This window comes from Furipterus horrens, unplaced genomic scaffold, assembly GCF_987537825.1.
Source record: "Furipterus horrens unplaced genomic scaffold, mFurHor1.1.pri manual_scaffold_4, whole genome shotgun sequence".
Taxonomy (NCBI): domain Eukaryota; kingdom Metazoa; phylum Chordata; class Mammalia; order Chiroptera; family Furipteridae; genus Furipterus; species Furipterus horrens.
The window spans coordinates 202,153,189-202,175,979 of NW_028327174.1; the positions used below are offsets into that span (position 1 = coordinate 202,153,189).

Here is a 22,791-nt window from a genome sequence, read left to right on the forward strand (position 1 = left end):
CCAGGAGTTTCTGAGAGACCTGGCAGCCACTCTGACCTTGCACTGGGCAGCGGAATGTGACCCAGCCCCTGCCCAGTCAGCCCTGCAGGGAGCACCCAGAGGCTGGAGGCCGCGGCTCCCCACCACCCCCCGCTCCGAGGCTGGAGGCCACATCTCCCCCCAACCCTCACCCCGAGGCTGGAGGCCACGGCTCCCCACCACCCCCGCCCCGAGGCTGGAGGCCATGTCTCCCCCCAACCCTCACCCCGAGGCTGGAGGCCATGGCTCCCCACCACCCCCGCCCCGAGGCTGGAGGCCACAGCTCCCCACCACCCCCGCCCCGAGGCTGGAGGTCACGGCCGCCCCCACCCCACGCCAGCCCTCCCCAGCACCGAGGCTGCAGGAAACAGTCTGTCCCATACACGCCGGCTTCCCAACATCAATCAGAATCCTATACTTCGGCTCTACAGGAAACATTAATTTGAAAAGAAAATACGTGCTACAAACTTGCAGCCTGAGATGAATTATTTTACAGCCAGGCAGAGGGCAGGTTTCTGGATGGAGACTCGGATAGTTCTTTGTTTCTTTCCTCTTCTTACTTTTTTTTTTATTTTTGCTATTATTATTATTATGTTTTAACAAACTTTATAGCCCATTTTATTTGTTCTCAAATAAGTTTTTCTCCTCCTTTTCGACACATCAATCACTCGGTCCGTTTCCCTCTCTGGTGGCGCTGGAATGAAGAGATGGATGCCGCTCAGCGGGACATAACTTAGTGTTACGAGCCTCGGGTTTGTGAGGCAGGAGTCAGGCAAAGCACTGCATGTGAACACCATCCATTTATTAGCTCTAAGGAGAGATTTATGTCTGACAAGGAGACAATAACTTTGTGTTCTGATAAGCCAAAGAGGTCTATTTCTGCGTCCAACACACAGAGTGGCTTACCCTTCCCAATAATTCTATTTACTAGTGTGCATATATTTTAATAATAAAATTGATATATATGTAAATTTTTAAAAATCTCATTTCATTGAACCCTCCTAAAAAAAGAGCCTTTCTCGGTGGTTTCCGTACCTGAATGATAAGATTTCTGGGCTGTAATCCTGTCCGGGCTCCCTTCTGGGGACAGAGCCGCGCAGCCCACGGCCCCCACCCCCTGGCCCCAGCGCTCCGTCACCGGCACCGCAACCACGCCAGACCACCCCCTGCTCAGCCTGGCGCGGCGCAGGCTCGTGTTCGAAGATTTTTCTCTTCCTTCACCTATATCTGGACTTGAAGGTTTATGACTAGAACTACTTCCTGAATTAATCATAAAAATGTTTAATTGGAAGCAGAGCTGGAGGAATGGTACCGGCCGGGATGTGGGAGGAGGAGGGAAAATACAGCCTCGGTGACCGAGGAGACATGCGTGATTAAGTCTACGTTGTAAACAAACATCTCTTTCCCCCTGCTTGTCCTCTGCCCGAGGGTCAAATAAATTAAATGGGCGTTATTTACCAAGTCCTCAGGAGCTGCTTTTTACTTGCTGGTGAGGAGGGAAGTACTCACTTGCAGGCCTGCCTAAATCACGGAGTTCTGGACTCTTGCTCCCCGATTGCTTCAGGATAAACTGTGGGTCTTGCAGCCCTGGCCCCTCGCAGGGGGCAGTAAATAAAACAGGCAGCTTTCCCCTGGGGTTCAGACAAATGAGCGCCGACTGGGTCCCCCACGTGGCAGTGCCCCCCCAACCCCCCACCCCGCCCCAGCATCTTCTCAAGGGACTGTTTGGCATTTTCCTGATGCCTTTCATCTCCAGGTGGGGGATGAGTTCACACAGAGCCACGGTCCCTGGACATCACAGGCGGGCAGGTGACGAGACAGGATGCTCGGGCTGCCCGCTGGGCCCCACAGGCCTGAAACTAGACAGGCCTTTCAGTGTCCCGGCAGGAAGCCCTCCAGCCCCAGCCCTCGGAATGTAAGCGGGCCTCCAACCGGGCAGGACTCTGCTCCCCTGACACATGCCACCTCCTAATCCCCGAATCTGTGACCGCATCACTTTACATGGCAAAGGGGCTTTGCAGGCGGGATTACATGAAGGATGCTGATATGGTTAGATTATCTGGGTGGGCCCCTCTAACGACCTGGGTCCTTAAAAACGAGAACCTTCCCAGCTCCCATGACCACAGAGGCTGGGTCAGTGGGTTGCCGGGCCGCTGGCGGTGAAGACCAGAGGGGCAGCACGCAACCCAGGGGCTGCGGGCAGCCTCCAGAAGCCGGAAAAGCAAGGAAGTGGCTTCTTCCCAGAGCCCCAGGAGGAACGCAAACCGCTCACACTCGGACTTCAGCCTTGCACAGCTGTAAGGCGGCGTGCTGGGTTGTGGAGGCCACCGAGTCTGCGGTTACGCAGCGGCCACAGGACACTGATAGACAGCCCGCGCTACTCGGGGACAAACAACAGGCCTGTTCAAAGACACACACCCTGCAAAATATTAATACACCCACCTTGGGGCTCAGACATAGGCACTACCAAAAAAGGGTCCTAAAAGTAATAAATAGAGACAGACAGACAGACAGACAGACAATGAATACCCTTCGGAAGAAGAATTACTCCAGGAAACTACAGAACATTTTAGATAAAGCCCCATCGATACTCTCAAAATAATTTAGGCAGAACAGACCGTATGATATAAGAAATCAAAGAGAAAAGGATGAGGTAAAAGCAGATGAAAGAAGCTGACGAAGTTGAGGGGAAGAAACCAAGGGAAACGTAAAATCATTATAAAAATGAAAAAAATCAGAAGCACCAAGAAACGAGTATGACAGAAAATAAGATTATTGTGAGGGGCAGATTTGAGGAAATAGTACAGAAAAGGGGAAGATAAAAGCTAATGGGAGGAAGTCGGAATGATGGACGGCAGGTGGTAGATACCCAACGTACGCATAATCGGTCTTCCTGAGTAAGAACACCCAGTAACGAACCAGAAAAATACTACCGATGCACTAGAAGAAAATCCCCGTGAAGTAATGGACATACAAAGCATTCACAAGGTTCCAGAGAGAAGTAACAAGCGAACCGAGACAGAGGCCCACGTGCTAAGTAGCGTAAGCAACCTGAGAGGGAGCGAGGGACAGGCTGAGCGTTCAGACGGGGGCGGTGGGGGGGCCACCGTGCCGGGAGACCCCCGCACATCACCGCCACCCCGGAGCTGTCAGAGGACAGTGCGGGAACGATGCAGGACGCTGAGCGGAAGCAAAGTGCCCCAACAATTCTTTACTTTGCTCGCTGTTTACAAAGAAAGGCCCTCTCCACTACGCACGAATTCAGGAAGTTCAGCATGGGCGCACCCTGGCCGCTCCCCTCACCAAGTCCATGGGGCGCCCGCTCCTCGGTGGCCGCCTCAGCTTCCCGGGCCCCCCATCTCCATCAGGACACCCCCGAACCCCCCTGGTTCCCACTGGAGGACTCTCGGCTCCTTGGCCTCCCTCCGTGTCTCTGCCAAACCCAGGGGCGGCGGCCGGCGCAGACTAAGCAGCCTTTGCTCTCAGGTGGGTGCCCTGTGTTTCTTCCCTCAGTGTCCACTCGTGCTGGGCCTCCGGTTCACGCTGGCGGGTGAAGAGCGGTATACTCAACAACAGTCAGCCCTGCGCTGGGACGAATGGCGAACCACTCGAGGAAAAAGAGTTAGGCGCGTACAGCCAACTGACATCAAAATAAACACCAGAGGCATCCAGATTTCCGTGGAAGAGACGCAGCTATAAAGCACTAAGAGAAGACGCCGGTTTTCCGCACGACCCTCCCACGGCGGCGTGGAGACTCGGCCGTGTGTTACCAGTTTATAGATGAGCAAGTTCAGGTCCGGCAAGGGGACAAAGCCAGGGTCTGAACCTCAGCTTCAGTCCAGGTTCACACGGCAGAGGGGGCGCGGGCGCGGACAGGTAACAGACCCTCTGCCGCAGGAAACCGGGAGGCTCGGGGCCCGGCAGCCCCCGGAGGGGCGGGGCCCGCTCACCTGTTGGGCTGGCAGCCCAGGCAGTCGAGCAGGTGCGCCTGGTCCAGGTCTCGCGGGAAGCCATGCAGCACCCAGCCCTTCTGCACGCAGTCATGCTGGGTCAGGCGCTCGCGCAGCACCTTCGTGACGACGCCGTCGGGGACTGCAGAGAAAGGACAGGGGTCACTCTGCCGTCCTGGCCCCTCTCCTGGCCCGACGAGACTGTGAGGCAGGATCCGTGGCCTGTGGGCTTCCAACACTGAACTTAACCATGAACTGAACCGGTGAGGAGTTGGGTGTAGGTGGACAAGACTGTGTGTGGGTGCCCGTTCTCAGGTCCCTCCACCCACGGTCCCAGTGACGGGAAGAATGTTGGTTACCTGAGGTGGGTCAAGGATGAGCTTGACCCTGACCTTTCCCTGACCTAGATGAAATAATCATGCCCATTGGCAGCCAGGGTAGTTCCCAGCCCTCCAGTGACACGTGGGCCATTTTCCCCCCAAGGATGCAGATTTGCAGCAGAAGACTCTTCACAGACGCACACCAGGCCCCGCTGAGGGGATGGGGTCCCGTGGGGGCCCAGTGCTCTCAGCAGCAGCCCCGCCCCTCTCAGCCCACAGGGTCCCCCCCGGTGTAAGGATCACGTCTCTGAGGATCTCGGCTCCAGGTGTAACTGGAGCCTGGAATAAAGTCTCGGGGAGATGAGGTGGTGAGAAGTCTCTTATTTACATTCCACGCTTGACATTTTCCCGAAATCCTTCTCTCCTCTCAGATCCATTAAATGTCCTGTGTCGCTGATGTACCGCGTTCTAGCAATTTGCTCTGCATTCCGTGCACTTTGCACTCGTTTTTCCAGAAAGACTTGGTAAATATCACCACGTTTGCTGTGAACAGGGGCCCCATGGGAGCTGGTTTCCAGACTGGCAGTGACGGGGGTGGGGGGGTGGCAGCTTCTCAGGAGGTGCCGGTCCCTCCTGCAGTACCTGCGGGTCAGGCTGGGGCCCCAGTGCACATGTCTGCAACGTCCCCAAAGGCCCCCAGGTTGACAGCAAGGTGAACACAGGTGAGGGAGGCAGAAAAACCACCGACGCCTGCCTTCCTCACGGCCATGACATGCCGGCTACTCCCCTGTCACCAGAGCAGCGTAGCCTCATTCTGAGTCACCTTGTGCCCCTCATTCTGAGTCACCTGCATGCCCCGTCCCCTGTATCCGCTCACATCTTTCAGCCTTTTGTCCCCAGCCCCCCGGGAAGGAGCAGAAGGGGGTTCCACCCCCGTGAGAACATCTAGCTACATAACAGGATTGAGAACTCACATGGCGACCCCGTCTCCTCCCCCGCCTGCACCTGCTGGGGCTCCCCAGTGCGCTGTCCTCTCCCCCACGGCCAACTGGCTCGGAAGGTCCAGTTCCTGCCTCCCTCCCTGGGGCCTGTCCCCCAGACCCTCAATTCCTCGTGAATGTCCCGTCCTTCTGTCCAGAGCGCGGCCTTCGGACTCAGCCTGCTCCGAGGCCGGCCCCTGCCGGGGTCAGCCCTGTGCACCCCCCTCCCCCCCTGCTGCTGCTAACTTTCTGCGCACTGTCTGCCCCTTAGGAAGGACGCTGGGTCCCAAGGACAAAGGACGAGGCCTCCCTCGTTCCTGCACGGTGAGAACACAGAGCCGGCACGTAGCAGGTGTGGGACAGACAGACGGGCTCTGCGGCAGCTAAGCCAACGTGTTCCAACCGGCCTGACCTGCCTCTGCAGGGCCCATGGGGGCCGGGTGGGGGGTGTGGAACGCAGCTTAGGGGCATCTCAGCCCTGCCCTGCATGCTGGCTGGCCTCCGGTTGGCCGCCCAACCTCCCTGGGCCTCCTCTTCCTCGTCCACCCAACAAGAAAGACAAGCCGTTCTCCACAGTCAACAGGACATGCCTAGTTCCAGGCCTGCGGGAGGTAACCTGGGATTTCACAGTGTCTCCCTGTCTGCCCGTGGTCGGGTGTTCTGAGCCCCCGGGCCTCTGTGCACATCCCAGGGGCTGCCCCCCGCCGCATCCCCCACAGTGTCCCCACCATGTCCCCCGCCACGTCCCGCACTGCAGTACACGGTGAGCAGGAGGCCGGGGCTCTGCCCCTCCCCCAAGTTTACGCTCAGGCGGGGGCCACGGACCACACACGGAGAGGTAAGGGTTTCAGAGTCATAAACACAAGGAGGACAAGCCAGCGCAGGAGGCTGCTGGCTGCCTGGGTCCCGGCACCCGTGAGGAGGTCGCATTTGCTGAGACCTGCCTGGGGAGGCCGCTCTGGCAGAGAGGGCAGCCGGGGCACCGGCTCGGGGACACAGGAATGAGAGACAGCCAGTGCGGCTGCAGCAGAGGGGCGGCGGGGGCTGTGGCAGGTCCTCAGGAGAGAAGGGGACGGGGGCCACAGCTGGCCACCGTGGCGGGTCACACATTGGCCCTCAGTGCAGGTTGCCTGAGTGAGCACACGGGGGTCAGTGTCCACGTCTGCGCACGGCAGCTCACTTTGTGGGGCCAGCCAGCAGAGCCACCCTGCGGGGTCCCAGGCCCCATGAAAGGGGCCACTGCAGCCCCCAGGGGAGGCCCCCACATAAAAAACAGCTGCTAACAGCTCTGGCTTCCCAAGTTTCTACAAGGAAACCATCTTTGGTGGAGCCCACAGGCCCGGTGCCCGTCAAGTCCCGGGAATCCTGGGCAGTGAGATGCCACCAGCTCCGGGCCGTGCCCACGGGCGGGCCGCTGAGGTGCATCCCCTTCCCATCCCAGCTCTGCCCCGGTCGGTGCCCGTGCCAACGCCCTGAACCGCAGCCCCTTCACCTGCAGGGGGGCAGTGTCTGAGCAGGCGCCCAGGGGGGCTTGAGCGGCAGCTGCTTTGCGGGAGCGCCTTAGAGTGAAACCCAGAGCACTCAGCCCTCAGCCACTCCAGTTCCCTTCTACAGCAGGCATGAGCGGAGAGCCCTGTGGTCCCGGGGGTGCTGCCATGGAGCCTCCCCGCCCCCATGCCCTCCTCTGCCCCACGGGCTCGTGTGGGTCTGGAGAAGACCCAGGGGGGTGCCAGCTCCATTGGCCGTCTCATGCAGTGACGTGTGGGTTAGTTCCTTCAAAAGGTTCACGCAGCGTCCCGCCAGGCGGCTACGATGAAGCCACTGGCAGGAATTCGTCACCCTGCCTTGCAGACATGAAGCCCAACATTTGAGCTGAAATCGGGCCCCAGGAGGGTGCTGTGGGTTTGAAATAGGCCTGGGCTTGGCAGGGCAGGTCCCCTGCTAATGAGCAGGCCGACCAGTGACCCCCCCCTGGGCCCATGGAGGCCTCCGCTGGGTGGGGGGCGATCATTTCTGAGTAGCTTCTCCGAGAGCCGGGCCTTGCTCGGAAGCCAGGCTCCCCCAGGGCGGTGGCAGCCACTGAGCCACAGTCTTAGGACAACGGCAGGCCCGGGCGCCTCGGAGCCTTGGCGACGCCAGAGTGAAGGGCCTAGAAGGCCACCCACTGACCTCCCTCCTTTCTAAGACGAGAAACCAAGACACACAGGAGGCCACGCACACGTGGGTTCATCATACAGGTGACTGTCCCCGCAGGTTCTCTATCCTTTTAATGCATGTTTAAAGCTTGCCATTTAAAGTGTTTGTTTGTTTTTTAAGGAAACTATTTAAATGCCTAAAGGAGGTTGGGTCGGCCACTGTGCGAGATCATCCAAAGGACAAAGAATGACACCTTCCCAGAAGGCCATGCTTCGGGGGCCTTGGGGTGTTGGCTGAGCCTTCGTCCTCCCGTGACAGCACCCACTCCCAGAAGCTCTGCCCCAAGCCTGGCACCGCGGTGTCTGCCCAGATCCGGCGCTTTGCGGGTAAGCCTGGGACCACAGCCCAGGCCCTCACACGGGGCCATTAGCCCTGCGCCCTCATCCATGGGGCCTTGGAGGGGCTGCGAGGCTGAAGGGGCTCCCGGTCCTCTCCCAGCACAGAAGACTCTCTGGAGCACAGGGTCTCCGTGTTCCGCCATCGGGCTCAGGGTCCAGGTGAAGGGGACAGGTAAGCCCCTGGAGGACCTGCCTTCCTTTGCATAGGCCACTGACCCTGCCAGGGCGCTGCGGACCCAGCCGTGGAGGCCGGCCCAGGGCTGAGGCCTGGAGCCACCCCCCCGAACCCCTGCAGGGGGTTGGTTTTCTGCCCGCAGGCTGTGGACTCATTTCCCCAACCCCACGTGGCGGACCCGCCTGAGCACCGCCTCCAGAGCAGGCCTGTCTGGTCGCGCTGCTCTGCGGGACATTTCAAGTGGCCCTGACAGGGCTGTCCGTGCGCCCTTGATCCGCGCTCAGACAGAGGCTCTCAGCGAGGCCCACGGTCCGGCCCATTAAGTCAGGTGCCCCAGGCTGGATTCCCGGCCTCCTCACAGTCACCGTCTCTGCCGGTGGCTGCCGAGGGCTACCTCCCCGGAACGTCCTGTCAACCCTGAATATAGCAAAGCACGAGACACGAACATCCCGTGATTTCTGAGGCCACAGCGCAGGCTTCAGGGCCTTTTCCCCTCAAGATCTTCAATAAAAGGCGGCAGTGCTCGCGGGGACCTTGAGCTTATTAAAATCTCAGTCCCTTTATTTTCTGCCAGCGGGCCGTGCTTGGCACGGGCATTGATGGGAGCCACGGTCACAGGGGGCAGGCACCCAGGCCTCGCAGGGTCCTACCAGGTCCCCCGTGCCACCCAGACACCCGACTAGAACCCGAGGGTTTCTGCTTAAAGGCCCAGCACCCCATCAAGCTCCCTCCTGCTCAACAGGCTCAAAGCTCCAGCACAAGCAGGGCCCCCTGAGATGCGGGGCGGGGCTCCGTTCTTGTCCTCAGGCGTGGGGGTTAGGAGGCCCAGCTCCCGGCCTCCCGGTGGAAGGGAGCCAAGGGGTGGGGGAGGGGGGACTCCTGCAGGCCCCGCTCAGTGCCTCACCCTGCTCCCCACTGCCGCCTGCTGTCCACACCTGTGCTCCCGCATTCAGTCCCCCAGGTAGGGCCCCTGACCTGGGGCTCAGCTGGGGAGGGCCGGGCGGCCGGGGCGGGAGGGGCGGGAGGGGCTGGAGTTGGTCCCCAGGGCCGGAACAAAAGTGGAGAAAAGGAAACAGCTCCCTCGGCCGGTGCTTGGAGGCAAGAAAGACCCCCCCCCCCAGCTGACCCTATACACACGCATGACTTCCCACTACAGTCCCTATCCCACCCCCACACCCATGCTTTCCTGTGTGCACACACACCTACACACTCACATCCACACGCATCTACACACCACATACACACACATACACCCTGGGACTGCCCCCGGGACTTCTTTCCTTCAAGTGCCCTTGCAGTCAGGGTAAAGGTGACAGTTGGCTGCCTGTCGGGTCCGTGAAGACTTGAGGTGTGCTCTCTGCTCCCCTCCCGACACCCCCCGCAGCGCTGGGCCCACCCGCTCCTGAGGCCCCCGCGGGGAAGCCTGAGAAAGGGAACAGACTGTGGGGAGGAAGAGGGATGCGTCTGTTCATCACCACCTCATGCTACTGACGCTTGGAAGAAACGTCCCCCTCCCACGTCTCTCCCCCAGAATGTTGGGGGCTCGGCCCAGGACAGGGATTGGACCCTTTGGGTCCCCAAGTTACTATCACTGTTGTTCACTGAAAGCTATTTCTGGGAGATTGTTACCACCCCCTACCCCCGCCATGGCCTGCAAGCCCCCTCGCTGCCATAACCGGAAATCAGGGGCGTCCTAGAGGCGCGGGCAGGGCCGGCAGGGCGGGGCTGGGGGCCGCGGTGGCCTTCGAGACGCTGTTTGTTTATTGTTTACTGCCACCTGCTGGCCGATCTTTCATACTGCGCCCCATACGAGCCCCAAATGTTCAACGTGGCGTTTCCAAGCGCCCCAAGGGATATGATGAAGAGATGCGAAATTGTACGGACTCGCCGCACCCCGCAATTCCTGGGGGGCGGGGGCAGTACGCCCCGGACCTAGCTGGCCTCCTTGGTGAACTCCAGTCCCTGGCCCCGCACGAGCCCTGTCTCCAGGGCCTGGGAGATGGAACAGACGTCTTCTGAGACTTCTTCAGCTTCCAAAAGTCTGTATTCTAACATCTCTATTGCTTAACAATAACATTTAAAATCGCTTGGCAGACAATGGTGCCGGGAAATAATTTTTTTGGATACTGGACTTTTTTCAAGTCTAGAAAAGTACATTAGCCCTGGGGCTTTCACCAATTATGAGCACATTCCAGCCACCAGCCCCCCCTCGGCCGCGGCTCGGGCGAACGGGAAGACAGGCCTGAGGGGCCCCCACATCTCGGCTCAGCAGCTGCCAGGCAACCAGGCGGGGCCCCGGCCTCCCACGCTTCCGCTCGTCTCTGCGGTGGAGTTTCAGATGGAAAGAGACCATTTAAATACAGACATTCTTCCAGAAACAAAGGGCCCTTCACTTAGCAAGTTAATAAGACTTGCACTAAAAATGCTCCCTTTCCCACAGTGTGTAATGATTTGATAATTAGCTATTCTGGTCTTAAAACCCTTTTCCACGTCTTCCCATGGAAAATGAAAGTAAAAATGGGAAAGTGGGAGGAAGGCTGGCAGCCTGTCAGGGACGGGAAGGCCTCAAAGTGCAGCGGATTCAGACAGCGGCCCCGGCCGGCCCAGGAGTCTAGGCGACACGAGTCCCCCCGCGTCATGGGTTCGGGCTCAGACGGAGCTGCCCCCCCCACACCCCACGTCTGAGGGGCGGTGAGAACGCCCCCGCCGCCGCCGCCGCCGCCGCCCCCGCGATCTGGGAGGAGAAAACCAGCAGCGCCTGGGGACCGGGGAGCTGCCATGAGCCCAGTTTCCTGGGACAGAGAAGGCGTGACGGCGAATCTGCTCAGTAAGCACGTGCTGGCGCGCCTGCCCCGGCCCCGCTGTTCTGAGCATGCGCGCGTGCTAACACAAGTATTCCTTCATGTGACCTTCAGAACAACCCCTTTCACAGATCAGGAAACTGAGGCACAGAGAGAGGAAGTACAGTGACCCCTCACTTATCGCGGGGATTACGTTCCAGACCCGCCCCCCGTGAAGTAGGAACCTTACATTTATTCTACGCTCTTAAACCTACGTAACGCTAACAACATCCGTACGCAGTACCGCAAAATCCTGCGATACAGTGAAAAATCCGCGATAATTATTTTTTTTAAATCCCGCGACACAGAGAGGGACGACGGTGACTTGTCCGAGGCCACACAGCGAACAGGCAGTGGGCCCGGGTTTAAAGGCAGGTGACCCGACTCTGGGCCCCGAGCCCGGCCTCTGTGCTCGGTCCCTGCCTTTCGCGGCGGGGGCAGCACGAGCCCTGCCCTCCACTCCGTGGGTCACTTGCAGCGCGCCCTTGGGCGAGTCCCTCTGTCGCTCCTCTGGGGGTCTTTCCTCTTTAAACGAGAACTGGACTCAGGCCCCCGAGCTCCCAGCGAGCCCCTCGGGGGCAGGGGCGACGTCACGCCACCCCCCCCCCCGCCCCGCTCGCCTCCACAGCCACACACGCAGCCGGCCTGAGCGCCGCCGAAGGCTCGCCTCTAGCCGTCCCTGCGGTGGAAGACGGAGACCGCCACTCCCCCATGGAGAGGTGGGCTCTGACCCGCCCCCCGGCCGGGGCTGGTCGTACTGACTAGTCTGACGGGAGCCTCGCAGCTTAGCCCACCTTCCACCCACTCCCCGCTGCCGCCCTGGACTCCCTGGGGTGCTGGTTTCCCCAGAACCAGGCAGGAAGGCTGGCGAACCTGAGGCTGCCGTGCGGTGGGGAAGCGCAAGGGAGCCGCGTGAAGAGGCCATCGGAACAGAGCTGCCTGACCAGCCCCCACGGCCCCACGTGTCTCACTCCAGGCACCAGGTCCGGGCAAGGAGGCTCCATCGTGGGCACAACAGCCTTAGCGGATGCCACAGGGGGAGGAGCCACAGGGGAGGAGCCACAGGGGAGGAGCCACAGGGGGAGGAGCCACAGGGGAGGAGCCACAGGGGAGGTGCCACAGGGGGAGCAGCCATAGGGGGAGGAGCCACAAGGGAGGTGCCACAGGGGAGGAGCCACAGGGGAGGTGCCACAGGGGGAGCAGCCATAGGGGGAGGAGCCACAAGGGAGGTGCCACAGGGGGAGGAGCTACAGGGGAGGTGCCACAGGCGGAGCCACAGGGGGAGGAGCCACAAGGGAGGTGCCACAGGGGGAGGAGCTACAGGGGAGGAGCCACAGGGGAGGAGCTACAGGGGAGGAGCCACAGGGGGAGGAGCTACAGGGGGAGGAGCTACAGGGGAGGTGCCACAGGGGAGGATCCACAGGGGAGGAGCCACAGAGGAGGTGTCACAGGGGAGGAGCCACAGGGGAGGTGCCACAGGGGGAGGAGCCACAAGGGAGGTGCCACAGGGGGAGGAGCTACAGGGGGAGGAGCTACAGGGGAGGAGCCACGGGGGAGGAGCCACAGGGGGAGGAGCTACAGGGGAGGTGCCACAGGGGAGGTGCCACAGGGGAGGAGCCACAGGGGAGGAGCCACAGGGGGAGGAGCCACAGAAGCAGGCGCCACAGAACCAGGCAGACACCAGAACTGAGAACCAGACAGGGCGCCAGGGAGCAGCCTCGTTCCCTCCACTGCGGAACTACTTGACCGAGACCGAGTCATGGCGGAGGGCACTTGAGCCACGTGCCCTGCCTGAAATCCTGACCCGTGGGAGCAGCAGCATAACAAAACATTTGTCACTTTATGCCACAGAGAAGGGCGCCTTTGCCGGTTCCCGGTTCCCGCGGGGGCCAGGGACCCAAAGCCGGCAGCAGCCGCTCAGAGCAGCGTGGACAGGTGCGGAGTGAAGGGCGTGGGCCCTGCGCTCCCCTCATTTGTCACAGCTGTGCCACGTGCCCCACGGGGAGGCCTCAGCGTCACCTTCTAGCTGACAAACCCCAGCCAGTCTCGTGTCCCTGACCTGTTTCAGGGACATGGCCACCGTCCCAGGGACACCAGGGCAGCGCCCCCTCCGCAAGCCCCACTTGCAGCGCCAGAGAAAGAAGCCGGTGTCAGGGACAGTCCCAGAGGTGGGGGCTTCAAGTTGCACCTGCGTGGGGGTGTGAGCGGACCCCCCCAGGCCACTGCACGGGAGAACCCCCGGCTGGAGGAGGCGGCTGGGGCCTCGGGGTCCAGCCTGTCGCGGACGATTTCACGGCTGAGTGGGCTGGAAGCCACTGGGGCTGAGCGTGGTGGGGGAGATGCTTCCAGAAGCTCTGGTCAGAGTGAGAAGGTCACCATGCACTTCGGGGCTCACCTTAGACTTGCCAGACATGTGTGGGTTTTTGCTTCCTCTCCTTTTGTGATCCTGGAAGCCCGGCCCAGGGCGAGCCCTGTGTGAACCCCAGGCCAGCGAAGCGCCTGTGGCCGGGAACAGCCCCAGACGGCTCTGGCCGGGGAGGCAGCGTCGCTGAACAGAAGCGCGAGCGAACCGAGAGCCCTCGCTGACTCAGTTTCCCCACGGGTTCGGCCGCTGAACAAAAGGCTTTGTGACCTGATGGCAGAGACAACCCGCGCTTCTGCGAGGAAAGTCTCGTTTTTCAAAAGCGGGGAGCTGGGCCTCTGGGGCAGGAGCCTGCCGGTAAGCAGGGCGCTGACCCCTCCTCGCCCCGTTCTCAGGAACAGACTCTCTGGCCCTGCACATGGCCGCCGCCACGAGGGCTGCTGCCCGGCTGGGCTCCCCCGGCCACAGCCCCTCTCCCCGGAAAGGACGCGCGCTGAAGCTCCACAAGGAAATCTTTGTAGCAGTCCCAGCGGAAAAGTCAGAGTCTGACTTGAAAAAAGGAGCTACTTCAAAAGCGTTGTCAGACGGAGGTGCGGTCCGTGAAAATGCATAAATTACGGGCGGCCGCTAATCACCCCCTGGCAGCCCGGCGGTGGGGGCGCCGGCGGGGGCCGTCCCAGGCGGGACACCCGCTAAAAGACACGCTGAATGAAAGGGTAAATGAAGGTGTTTATTACTTACTGCCTGGGCCGCGTGTGTGCGTGTGTGCACAAAATGAAAGAAAAATGCGGGGTTTTTGCAATAATAAAAAGGGAGCTGCACCACAGGGCCCCTAAAGCTTGTGAAAAATTAAACTCGACGGATTCAAACTGTCCTATTTCCACTTCAAAAGAGAAGAGCCGGAGCTCTTCCCAACTTATCTTCAAACGCCCGCACCCTAGAAAGTTTCTGCGAAAAATGAAGGCTCCCGTTCCCCCAAGCACTGTACCGGTGGCTGCACCCACGGTCTCTCCCTCACCTAATTATACCCCTGTGAGTCTATTAATCAACCGGTAAATAATTTAGAGAGCCAGGCGCTATCTTCCGCTGGTACAGACAGCCCACGAGCCCAGGCTTGCCAGAGCCGGGCCAGGTCCCTCGCGTCCCCTGCGCGCGGCTGTGGCTGCGGGACGTCGCCCTCGCCCTTTCTGGGCTGCGCTCGCTCCCCTCCTCGGTTGGGAAGGTTTACTTTGTCTTTCAACTCGGGGACTCTTTGCAAGTTTTTAACAAAAGCAAAACGCCGGTCTATTGTGGAGTCTTTAGTGTGCATTTAGTGATGAGAATATTAATTCCCCCTAAAAAAGGAGGCGTGTCGGCTGAGCTGTGAGCCATGCCTCCTGGGAGGTGGATGCACAGAAGGCTCTGGAAAACGCTCCTAATCATGCCGATTTGGGGCTGCGTGGGCTACGCTGGGATCTCATTACCAGAAAAGGTGCAAATTACAGTCGAATCTCCCTCAAATCGGCCGCCTCTTCCCCGGCTCTGCGGGGCCCCAAGGGACCCTCTCCAGACAGAAGTGTTTAGGGAGGAGGCCCAGGCAACACTCAGTAACGCGGTCTTCCCCGCTCTCCTTCCTGCACGTCAGGACTCGGCTTTCAGGGAAAAGTGATCACACCGATGAAGTCCCCATTTCCTCACCAGAAGGTCCTCCCGTCTGGCGTGTGCGCCCAGGGATTTAGGCCTCCCGGTAATTGAATGTGGGAGGAAGCTCGAGGCGGGGCTGCCTACAGGGCTGGAGGGAGTGAGACACCCGTGGTTCTCTGGCCAACAAGCCCGCTGGCAGGGCTAGAACACACAAGCGGCCCCTGGGGAGACAGGAAATGCGAAAGGCTGGAGACACACCCTCGCTGGCAGGCCCACCAGGTCCCCCGACCCACACGTGCTGAGTGCGGAGCCAGGGTCAGAGCCTAGGCCTGAATCAGCGCGGGCAAGACCCGCTGCCGGCTGTTTAGCTGCCTTCCCTGGGTGGCCGATCAGAGACAGCCCAGGCCACATTCGAGAATGAAAAGTCAGCACAGCCAGGTAGGCCACCCCAGACCACTGACTGGAGCCAGCATTCTGGGGCTGGGGTGTAGCTCCTGCCCACAGCCGCGTGCACAGCCGCGGGCGCGGGCCCTCATTCTCTGCTGAAATCCCTGGGAAAGGGCACATACTGCACCGGGGCAGACCCCCAGGGCAAGCGGAGGCTGACAAGCAGGGCTGGTTGTCACATTCAGTGACAACAGGGGACCCAGATAGCCCAGCGGGCACAGACAGGGGCCGCTTTCCTCGGGGGGCTCTGGGTCTCCAGAATGAAGGAGCCTCCACTCCGTCGTGGCCCCAGGGAGGAGCCGTGCGGCCAGTGGAGGTGGTGGCTGCTGAGTGACCCCTGAGTGACCTCAGCAGAGGAGGAGATGTGGAGGCCCCCCCCCCCCGCCTGACCTGGGGGATGAAGAACCAGCCCCCTCGCCTGACCTGGGGGATGAAGAACCGGCCTGCACGCTGCCCTGGAGCGGAGGGGTGCTGACTGTCTCACCTTAAATGGTGTGCGGCATCCGAGCAGCTACTTTTCCAGAAGCCCAGAACAGGCTCAGACTTGTTCCGTACCCACGTAAGAGTGAGTTAGAGCGGACCTGTGGGTCACATGCAGCCCCAACCCCCGACTCCGGGGACTGCAGAGGAGGCAGCTGATGGGAGAAGATGCACCGTGTGCAGAACCCCCGGGAATAAATCTGTCTTTCCGCAGTGGCTCGAGTCGGGACAAGTGTAGCAGGTCAGACCTGCATATTTCCAAGTCCAGGACACCCCATAAGCATCTCCCCACGCCTCTGTCCCAGGTGCGTCACCAGGAGCCTGGGATCAAGAGATTTAGGACGAGCTGAAATGGGGCCCTGGGGTCCTCTGCCCAGTAAATGTGGAAAGATGGGAAAACACCAGTTATTAATTTTGCTGCTGATCCAAAAGGAGGTGTTGGCAGCCCCTGTGGGGACACCAAAGAACATAACGAAGTCTGCAGAGGTCACGACTGGGACATGACAGCCTGAGGCTCCGTGGGGAGATGAGAGGAAGTGGCTCCAAGGGGGAAGGACAAAGGAGGACATCTGGATCCGTCCCACTGAGCTGCTGATGGTGGTGGTGGTGACCATGACCGTGAGGGTGGCCTCGTGGCCTCGAGGCCTCATAGGAACAAAGCTCCCTGTCTCCGGGGCTTGTGGCTCCAAGGTGAGTGGAGAGGACAAGAGCCTGCAGTGGCAGGAGCTCAGGGACAGACGCAGGAGGCTGGCCACGTTGGCCAGCAGCCAGGAGCACGGGCCAGAGTGTCCCAGCAGAGGAGGACCAGTACTCAGAAGGACACTGCCTGGCTGACGGAGTGGGGAGGGGCGTTTCTGCACTGGGTTGGCGACATGTCAGATGCTCTGGTGGAGACAGCTGCCCGCTCAGAGGGGCCAGGGCTGTGCCCAGGGTGACGAGACCTCTGTCTTTACCAAGAACCTCTGCCCTTTCCCTGGGCTCCCTGAACCTCGCAGGCTTCTGGATGTCACAGGTGAGAACACGCGTGGGGGCAGCTAGGACTCCTGCATCCCTGTGCATGGGGCTGGCACCGAGGGCAGAGAAACCCAAAACACGCCAGGACTGTGAGGAGGGGAAGCTGAGAGGCCTCGGTGGGCCCCCAAAACACAGCGACCTTCTGATCCCAGGGCAGTGCAGGGAAGACACTTGTCACTGCTCCCTTCACCCCTCTGCCACCCTCTCCCCAGAGGAGTCACTGTAGGTCTTGCCTCCATCCTCTGGCCCTGCCCCAGTGTGGACTATCCGTCCCACCTCTGCCTCCACCTAGTCAGGGCTCTTCCCGGGGAAAGCCTGGGGCCAGGCTCCCTGTCCCCACCATCCGCACATGGCCATTTATTGGGTAAGGGGCCACCTCTGCATTTCGGCTGGCTGGTCCCAGGCCTGGACTGGGAGGCCATGTCGGGAAGCCCGGCAGAGCCCTCCAATCCCCACGGCCACAGAGCTGGGCGGGAGCAGCCAGTGGTGTTCTAAAGCTGAGTTCATTTCCGCAGCGACAGAAGGTGAGTAACGTGGCCCTGCAAGGATGGCAGACGTGGGGGGCAGAACACCGGTCTTATCGCCACGGGCACCACCGGTGACCTGGTCCATCCAGCTACCCCAGGACCCACAGAGGCTAAAAGCCTGTGTCCTTACAGTGGCAGAAGGGGCGCTCATTTGGGAACCGCCTAAATGTTTACTTTTTGTAACTTCATTCTGAAAAAAATTTTAACAGTACAGAAGGGTTGCAAGAAGCAAGTCAAAGAAGTCCTGCAGAGCTGCCCGACACCTGCCGGATAGCAGAGGCACCTCCCCCGCGTGGGCCCCACCTTTCCTCTGCATCACTGCGGGCTCATCAGCGCAGAGTGAGTAAGTGACCGTCCAGTCAGAGCCCGGGGACACCCGCAGCACCGCTCCTTGTGAAACGACGCGTCTGTTGGCCTGCGGCACAGTGGCTCACCCAGCCAACAAGCGACCGGGGCGCTAACCATCCCGCCACCCTGATCCACGGGAGGTGGCGCTATGGGAGCACCCTGCGCACTAGGTCCCTGTTGCCTGGTCACACGCCTCACGGGCACTGCGCACGCGCCTCACGTTGATCCTCACCAGTCCCTGCCACGGTGGACCTCCACGTCCCCCTTGCTGCTGCGAGGCCCAGGCTCTGAAAGGGGCACAGGGCGGGGGGCGCCCGGGGTCCGAATGCACAGGGAAGCACCGAAGCCTGCCCTGGAGGTGACGCTCGCCTGGCGCCTCCTGCTGCCCCACACAGTGACTCTGCCCTGCCCTGCGCACACCACTGCCCCTGCACGCTGAACTTCACCCTGGGGGCCAGAACGTGTTCAGGGGGACGTGGGAGAGCCCCCGGGGGGCTCTCTGAGCTGACAGTTGGGAGCAAGTAGCCCGTTCTTACAGCTTCCTCATCAACTTCCCATGCCCAGACGACGGCAGAAGGCACTGGGCACTCTGCCGGGAGGGTGCCCCTGTCAGCGCACACACCCCCCGTTACACCCACGGCTCCCTCCGGGGGTCGGTGGTATTCACAGCAAGTGCGTGATCGTATCAGACCCAATAACTGTCCTGACCGCCCAGAGGGGCCGTAGCAGAACTTCACGCACGAGAGAATGATGCGGGGCCTGGAGGAGCCCCGACATGAGCCGGCTGTGTGGCCTCAGCGGCCCGGTCCCTCCCCATGGCTCATTCATGGACGCAGGCAACTGGACTAGAATGATCTCCAAGGTTCCCTTCCTAAGGGTCAGCTCTTGGGAATGCCTTCAGACCATGGATCGTCAGGGGAGGGGCCCTGGAACGATGATCTGGCCCAGCGTCCCCCATCAGACAGGCGGCATCAGGCCCCCTGAGGACCAACGGCCGGCCCGTCTGCACACCTGCAGAGCTGGCTCTGACCACTGATTAAATCGGAGTGTCTGCCCGGGGTGTTTCTGCGCGCTGGGTCACAAAGGGCATGGGCAGCTCTGTGGCATCCCCTGGGTCTCCGTTTTAAGTTTGCTCTGTTTAAGCAAACGCTCTTGAGAAACAAACCTTCCGGACCACCCGTGTTAGACACACGGCAGGCCCACAGAGCCTCCCCCCGACCCCTACCCGTGAGACAGGCGGAGCAGCCGTGAGACCTCACAACAGGCAGGTTTGGAGCCTCTGCTCCCAGAGAGCCCAGCTCCCAGCTCCCGCTGTCCCCCCGATGGGCGCCCCCGGTGCTAGCAAGCCTCCCGGGGCGCATGGTTGTGGCAGGTGTGGGGAGTGTGGCCTACCTGCCATCTCCTTCTCAAAAAAGGGCCGGATGACCTCGCCGTGTCTGGACTTGGCTGCCACGGCCTCTTTCAGCAGCTGCCCACAGCAGACTGGGGGAGAGGGGGACAGAGAGACACCCGTTAAATTTTCAATAGGAGGGAGACGGAGAAGAGGAGAAACCCAGGGCTGCCCGCTGGGTGGAAAAAAGGAAGATCACTGAAAAAAATATAAAAGGGCTTTCCTGAGTGTGGCGTGTGTCCGCATGAACGTAAGTATCCGGAGGGAACTGGGAAATAAAACAGAGGCCGAGGAGGAAGATACGGAATAAAGAAGAAGTCACTTGGCAAAGGACGTGTTAAAAATGGACAGAGGGGGAGACGGAGCAGGGCCTCGGCACTCGGAAGCGTGACAGGGTGCACACTCAGGGGGAGACTCGCCCCGGGACCCACCCGCGTGCGCTGCTGTTCACACTGTCTGCGCAGGGCCAGGGGCAGGCTGGTGGCTCTCGGTCGGTGAGCCGTTTCCGTGACTGGTTGGCACAAGCGGCCCCTCGTGACAAAGGCGGCGTGCCGGTGTGCCCTGACCATGCCACTAAGCCCCTCGGGGGGCCGGCCGGGCAGCAGGGCCTTTCCATCACGAGCCCGTCGTGGCCAGTAGCAGGCAGCGTCAGTCACGACGGAATGAACGCGGGCTGCCCTCCTCGGCTACAAAGGCCCTTCACAGCCCAAGGTGAAGGTCGCAGCTGCGTTTCCATAGCTGGGACGTGCACGGTCTCGCTTTGCTTAATGTTGAGGCCAGAGCCAACCCTAAGAGCCACTGAACGAAGTGAAGGTTTAAGGAAGCAGCTGTCCCCAGTCCTCGGCCACAGCAGGGCCCGCGCTCAGGGCAGCGGCAGGGACAGCGAAGGCTGCGGCCGCCAGGACCGCTCCATGGCCAGGAGCACTCGGGGTGCTTTGTCTTGCAAAGGCCTCCCGACAGCTGCTGTTTTTCAGATGAGGAAACCGAGACCCGGAGGGGAGCTGCGCGGCAGGGGCTCAGACCCAGCTCTGAGGGGCATGGACGCGCGCTCGGCTGCCTGTGTGGCCCTGAGGGAGCCCAGGCGTCGTGGCGGCCTCTGCCATGAAGAGCCACGCAACAGAATATACGAAGCAGCTCTTCTCAGGTGCTGATGCCAGCCAGCCAGGGCTGCAGGTCCCAAGAGAAGGGTCACACAGGGCCCCACGTTCACCCTCGACGTCTACCTGTGGTGACTTTCCAAACGCCAGCACGGGACAGTGGACACCAAACGGAGCAGCGGGAAACAAAGACTGGGACCTGGGGCTCTGTGACAGCGGGAACCTGTGGATCGGGGTCGCAGAGGTGTCCCGGGACCCGCGTGGGGGCCTGCTTGCGACTCTGGTCAGGGTGGAGCTGCGCATGGCGGGGTGGGAGGCCACGAGGCCTGGGAGAGAAGGGCCCCCCGGGAAGCCGTGCCCTGTGCAGATTCACACGGTGCGGCGATGCTGGCATTCCGGCAGCCGGAGGGACAGGGCCCGCGGGACGCCCAGACACGTTGCTGAGACTCCAGGGAGGCCGCACCTCAGGGGCGGAGATACACTAGCCCCAGAGTAAGCACGCCCCCGTCCCACCTTAACAAAACCAAAAATAGGCCTCGACTGCATCAAATCGATCCTCCAGTCAATTAACTGCTTGTTAAAACTCAACTCTTTTGAACTTAACATTCTTAAAGCAAAACCACACACGCCAACTCTGAGTAACGTGAGAACCACAACGCCCGGCGTGTGATAAAAAACTACTGGAGATGCAGCAGCAGCAGCAACAACAAAAAAACCCCAGGAACACGTGACCCTCTAAGGAGAGAACACAGGCTGTAGGATCAGATCAACAGATGACGCAGACATCGGACTGGCACGCAAGTCCTCTGAAACATAGAAATATGTTTAGGACTTTTAAGGAAAAGAGAGTTAAAATGAGCGACCAGACGGAGGACTCTCAGCAGAGAAATGGAACCCAAACCCAAACCAAAACACACTGGCGGACGTTCTAGAACTGGAAAGGTCGACGGATGGGCGAGGCAGGGAAGCAGACGATGGCAAGTCCTCAAGCTGAAGCACAGAGCGGGCGGCGGAGGGCCTCGGGAAGGACAGACTGCTGGAGGACAGACACAAGCCGTCTAACGTGCATGCGACTGGGGTTCCAGAAAGAAGAGAGTGGGGGAGAGGCACATAAACATAATGACAGAAGAATTTCAAAACTTGACGAGAAACATCAACCCCCAAGGCCAAGGGCCTCTGAGACCCAAGAAGAAGAAACACAAAGAAAGCCACACCTTAATACATAGCAGTGCAGCTTCTGAAAACTACAGGTGAGGAGGAAACATGAAAAGCAGCCAGAGTGGGAGAACGATGCCCTCTCTATAGGGAAGCGACGGGGGAAATGAGCTGGGCTCTCATCAGAAGCGACGCGGAGCCGTAAGAACACGGAGTGACGTCCTTAAAGGGCTGTCATATAGATTTCTATATGCAGCAAACACACCCTTCGAGAAGGAACGTGAAATAGAGACATTTTCAGACAGATAAAAGCTGAAGGGATGTGTCACCTTCAGACTCTCACTACAAGGAATGTTAAAGGAAGTTCTTTAGATTGAAAAAACACAGTATCAGAGAGAGACCTGGATCTAAACAAGGCAGTGGAGATCGCTGGTATGTGGGTGTGTATAAAACCCTTTCTTCCCTGCATCTCCTGACTTAAAAAAAAAAAAAAAAAAAAGACTATATAAAGGGAAAAGAATTACAATGTATCGTAGCGTGTATAACATATGTAGAGGCAACATGTATGACAACAAGCGCAAAAGGACAGGACCACCCTGCTGGAAGGGCAGCGTGTTGCACACAGAGAGGCGTAACATTAACTCGGGACGAACTGTGACAAGGAAGGAACGCAGGTTTAGTCCCTGAAACCACCACGCACAGGCCAGGATAAAGCAAAGAGCCAGAGCTCACCAGGCAGCAGAGGAAACACACCGGGTTACTGGAAACATTGTTTAACCCGCAAGTTGGCTGGCAAGGAGGCACGAAGGATGGATAACACACACAGAAGACGCAAGACCAGCCCAGCAGCCTTGACCCCACAACATGAAAACCACCTCAAGTGGAAAGGAACTAACCAGAAAGGCCGAAAAATGCCAGCCTGGGTGTTTTTTTAAAAGCAAGACCCAACTCCATGCTGCCAACAAGACATATTCGAAATATCAGACACAGCCCTGGCCGGTGTCGTTCAGTTGGCTGGAGCATCGGCCTAGCAACCCAAAGGTCCCAGGGTCGGTTCCCAGTCAGGGCGCCCCCGCCTGGGCTGCGGGGAGACTGGCTGCTGGGTGAGAGGTAACTGATCCATGTTTCTCTCCCTCTCTCTGTCCATCCCTTTCCCCCTCTCTAAGCATGTTCTCGGGTCAGGATTTAAAAAATTAAATGCCTACATAGATAGTTTAAAAGAAAAAGTTTCAAAGATTCGCCATAGAGACACCGATCATAAAACAGCAGCTACATTAATAGCAAAGTAGACTTCAAGAAAACGGTATTGCCTGAGAGGCAGAGGAACATCTCCTACAATAAAAGGGCCGTTCCATCAGACATAACAATCCCTACTGTACACGCACCTAATAACACAGCGTCAAAGTGCACCAAGCAAGGACTGGCAGAGAAGCAGGCAGAGGCCCAGGCAGAGCTGCGGAGTCTAGTGCACCCCTCTCGGGAACCGAAGCGAGGAGGAGGCAGAGACCTCTCGGGACGCAGAGCACCTGAG

At 59.8% G+C, this 22,791-nt stretch overlaps 1 protein-coding gene across 1 annotated transcript in view; it reads right to left on the reverse strand.

Annotated features, from left to right (window-relative positions):
- The window catches only part of AK8 (adenylate kinase 8), an 80,906-nt gene that overhangs the window by 25,943 nt on the left and 32,172 nt on the right, over positions 1-22,791 (reverse strand). Inside the window, exons 10-11 of the mRNA XM_090274936.1 lie at positions 19,011-19,100; positions 3,969-4,110 (exon numbers count right to left, since the gene is read on the reverse strand). Coding sequence (XP_090131062.1) covers positions 3,969-4,110; positions 19,011-19,100 — 232 coding nt within the window. The remainder of the gene's footprint in view (positions 1-3,968; positions 4,111-19,010; positions 19,101-22,791) is intronic.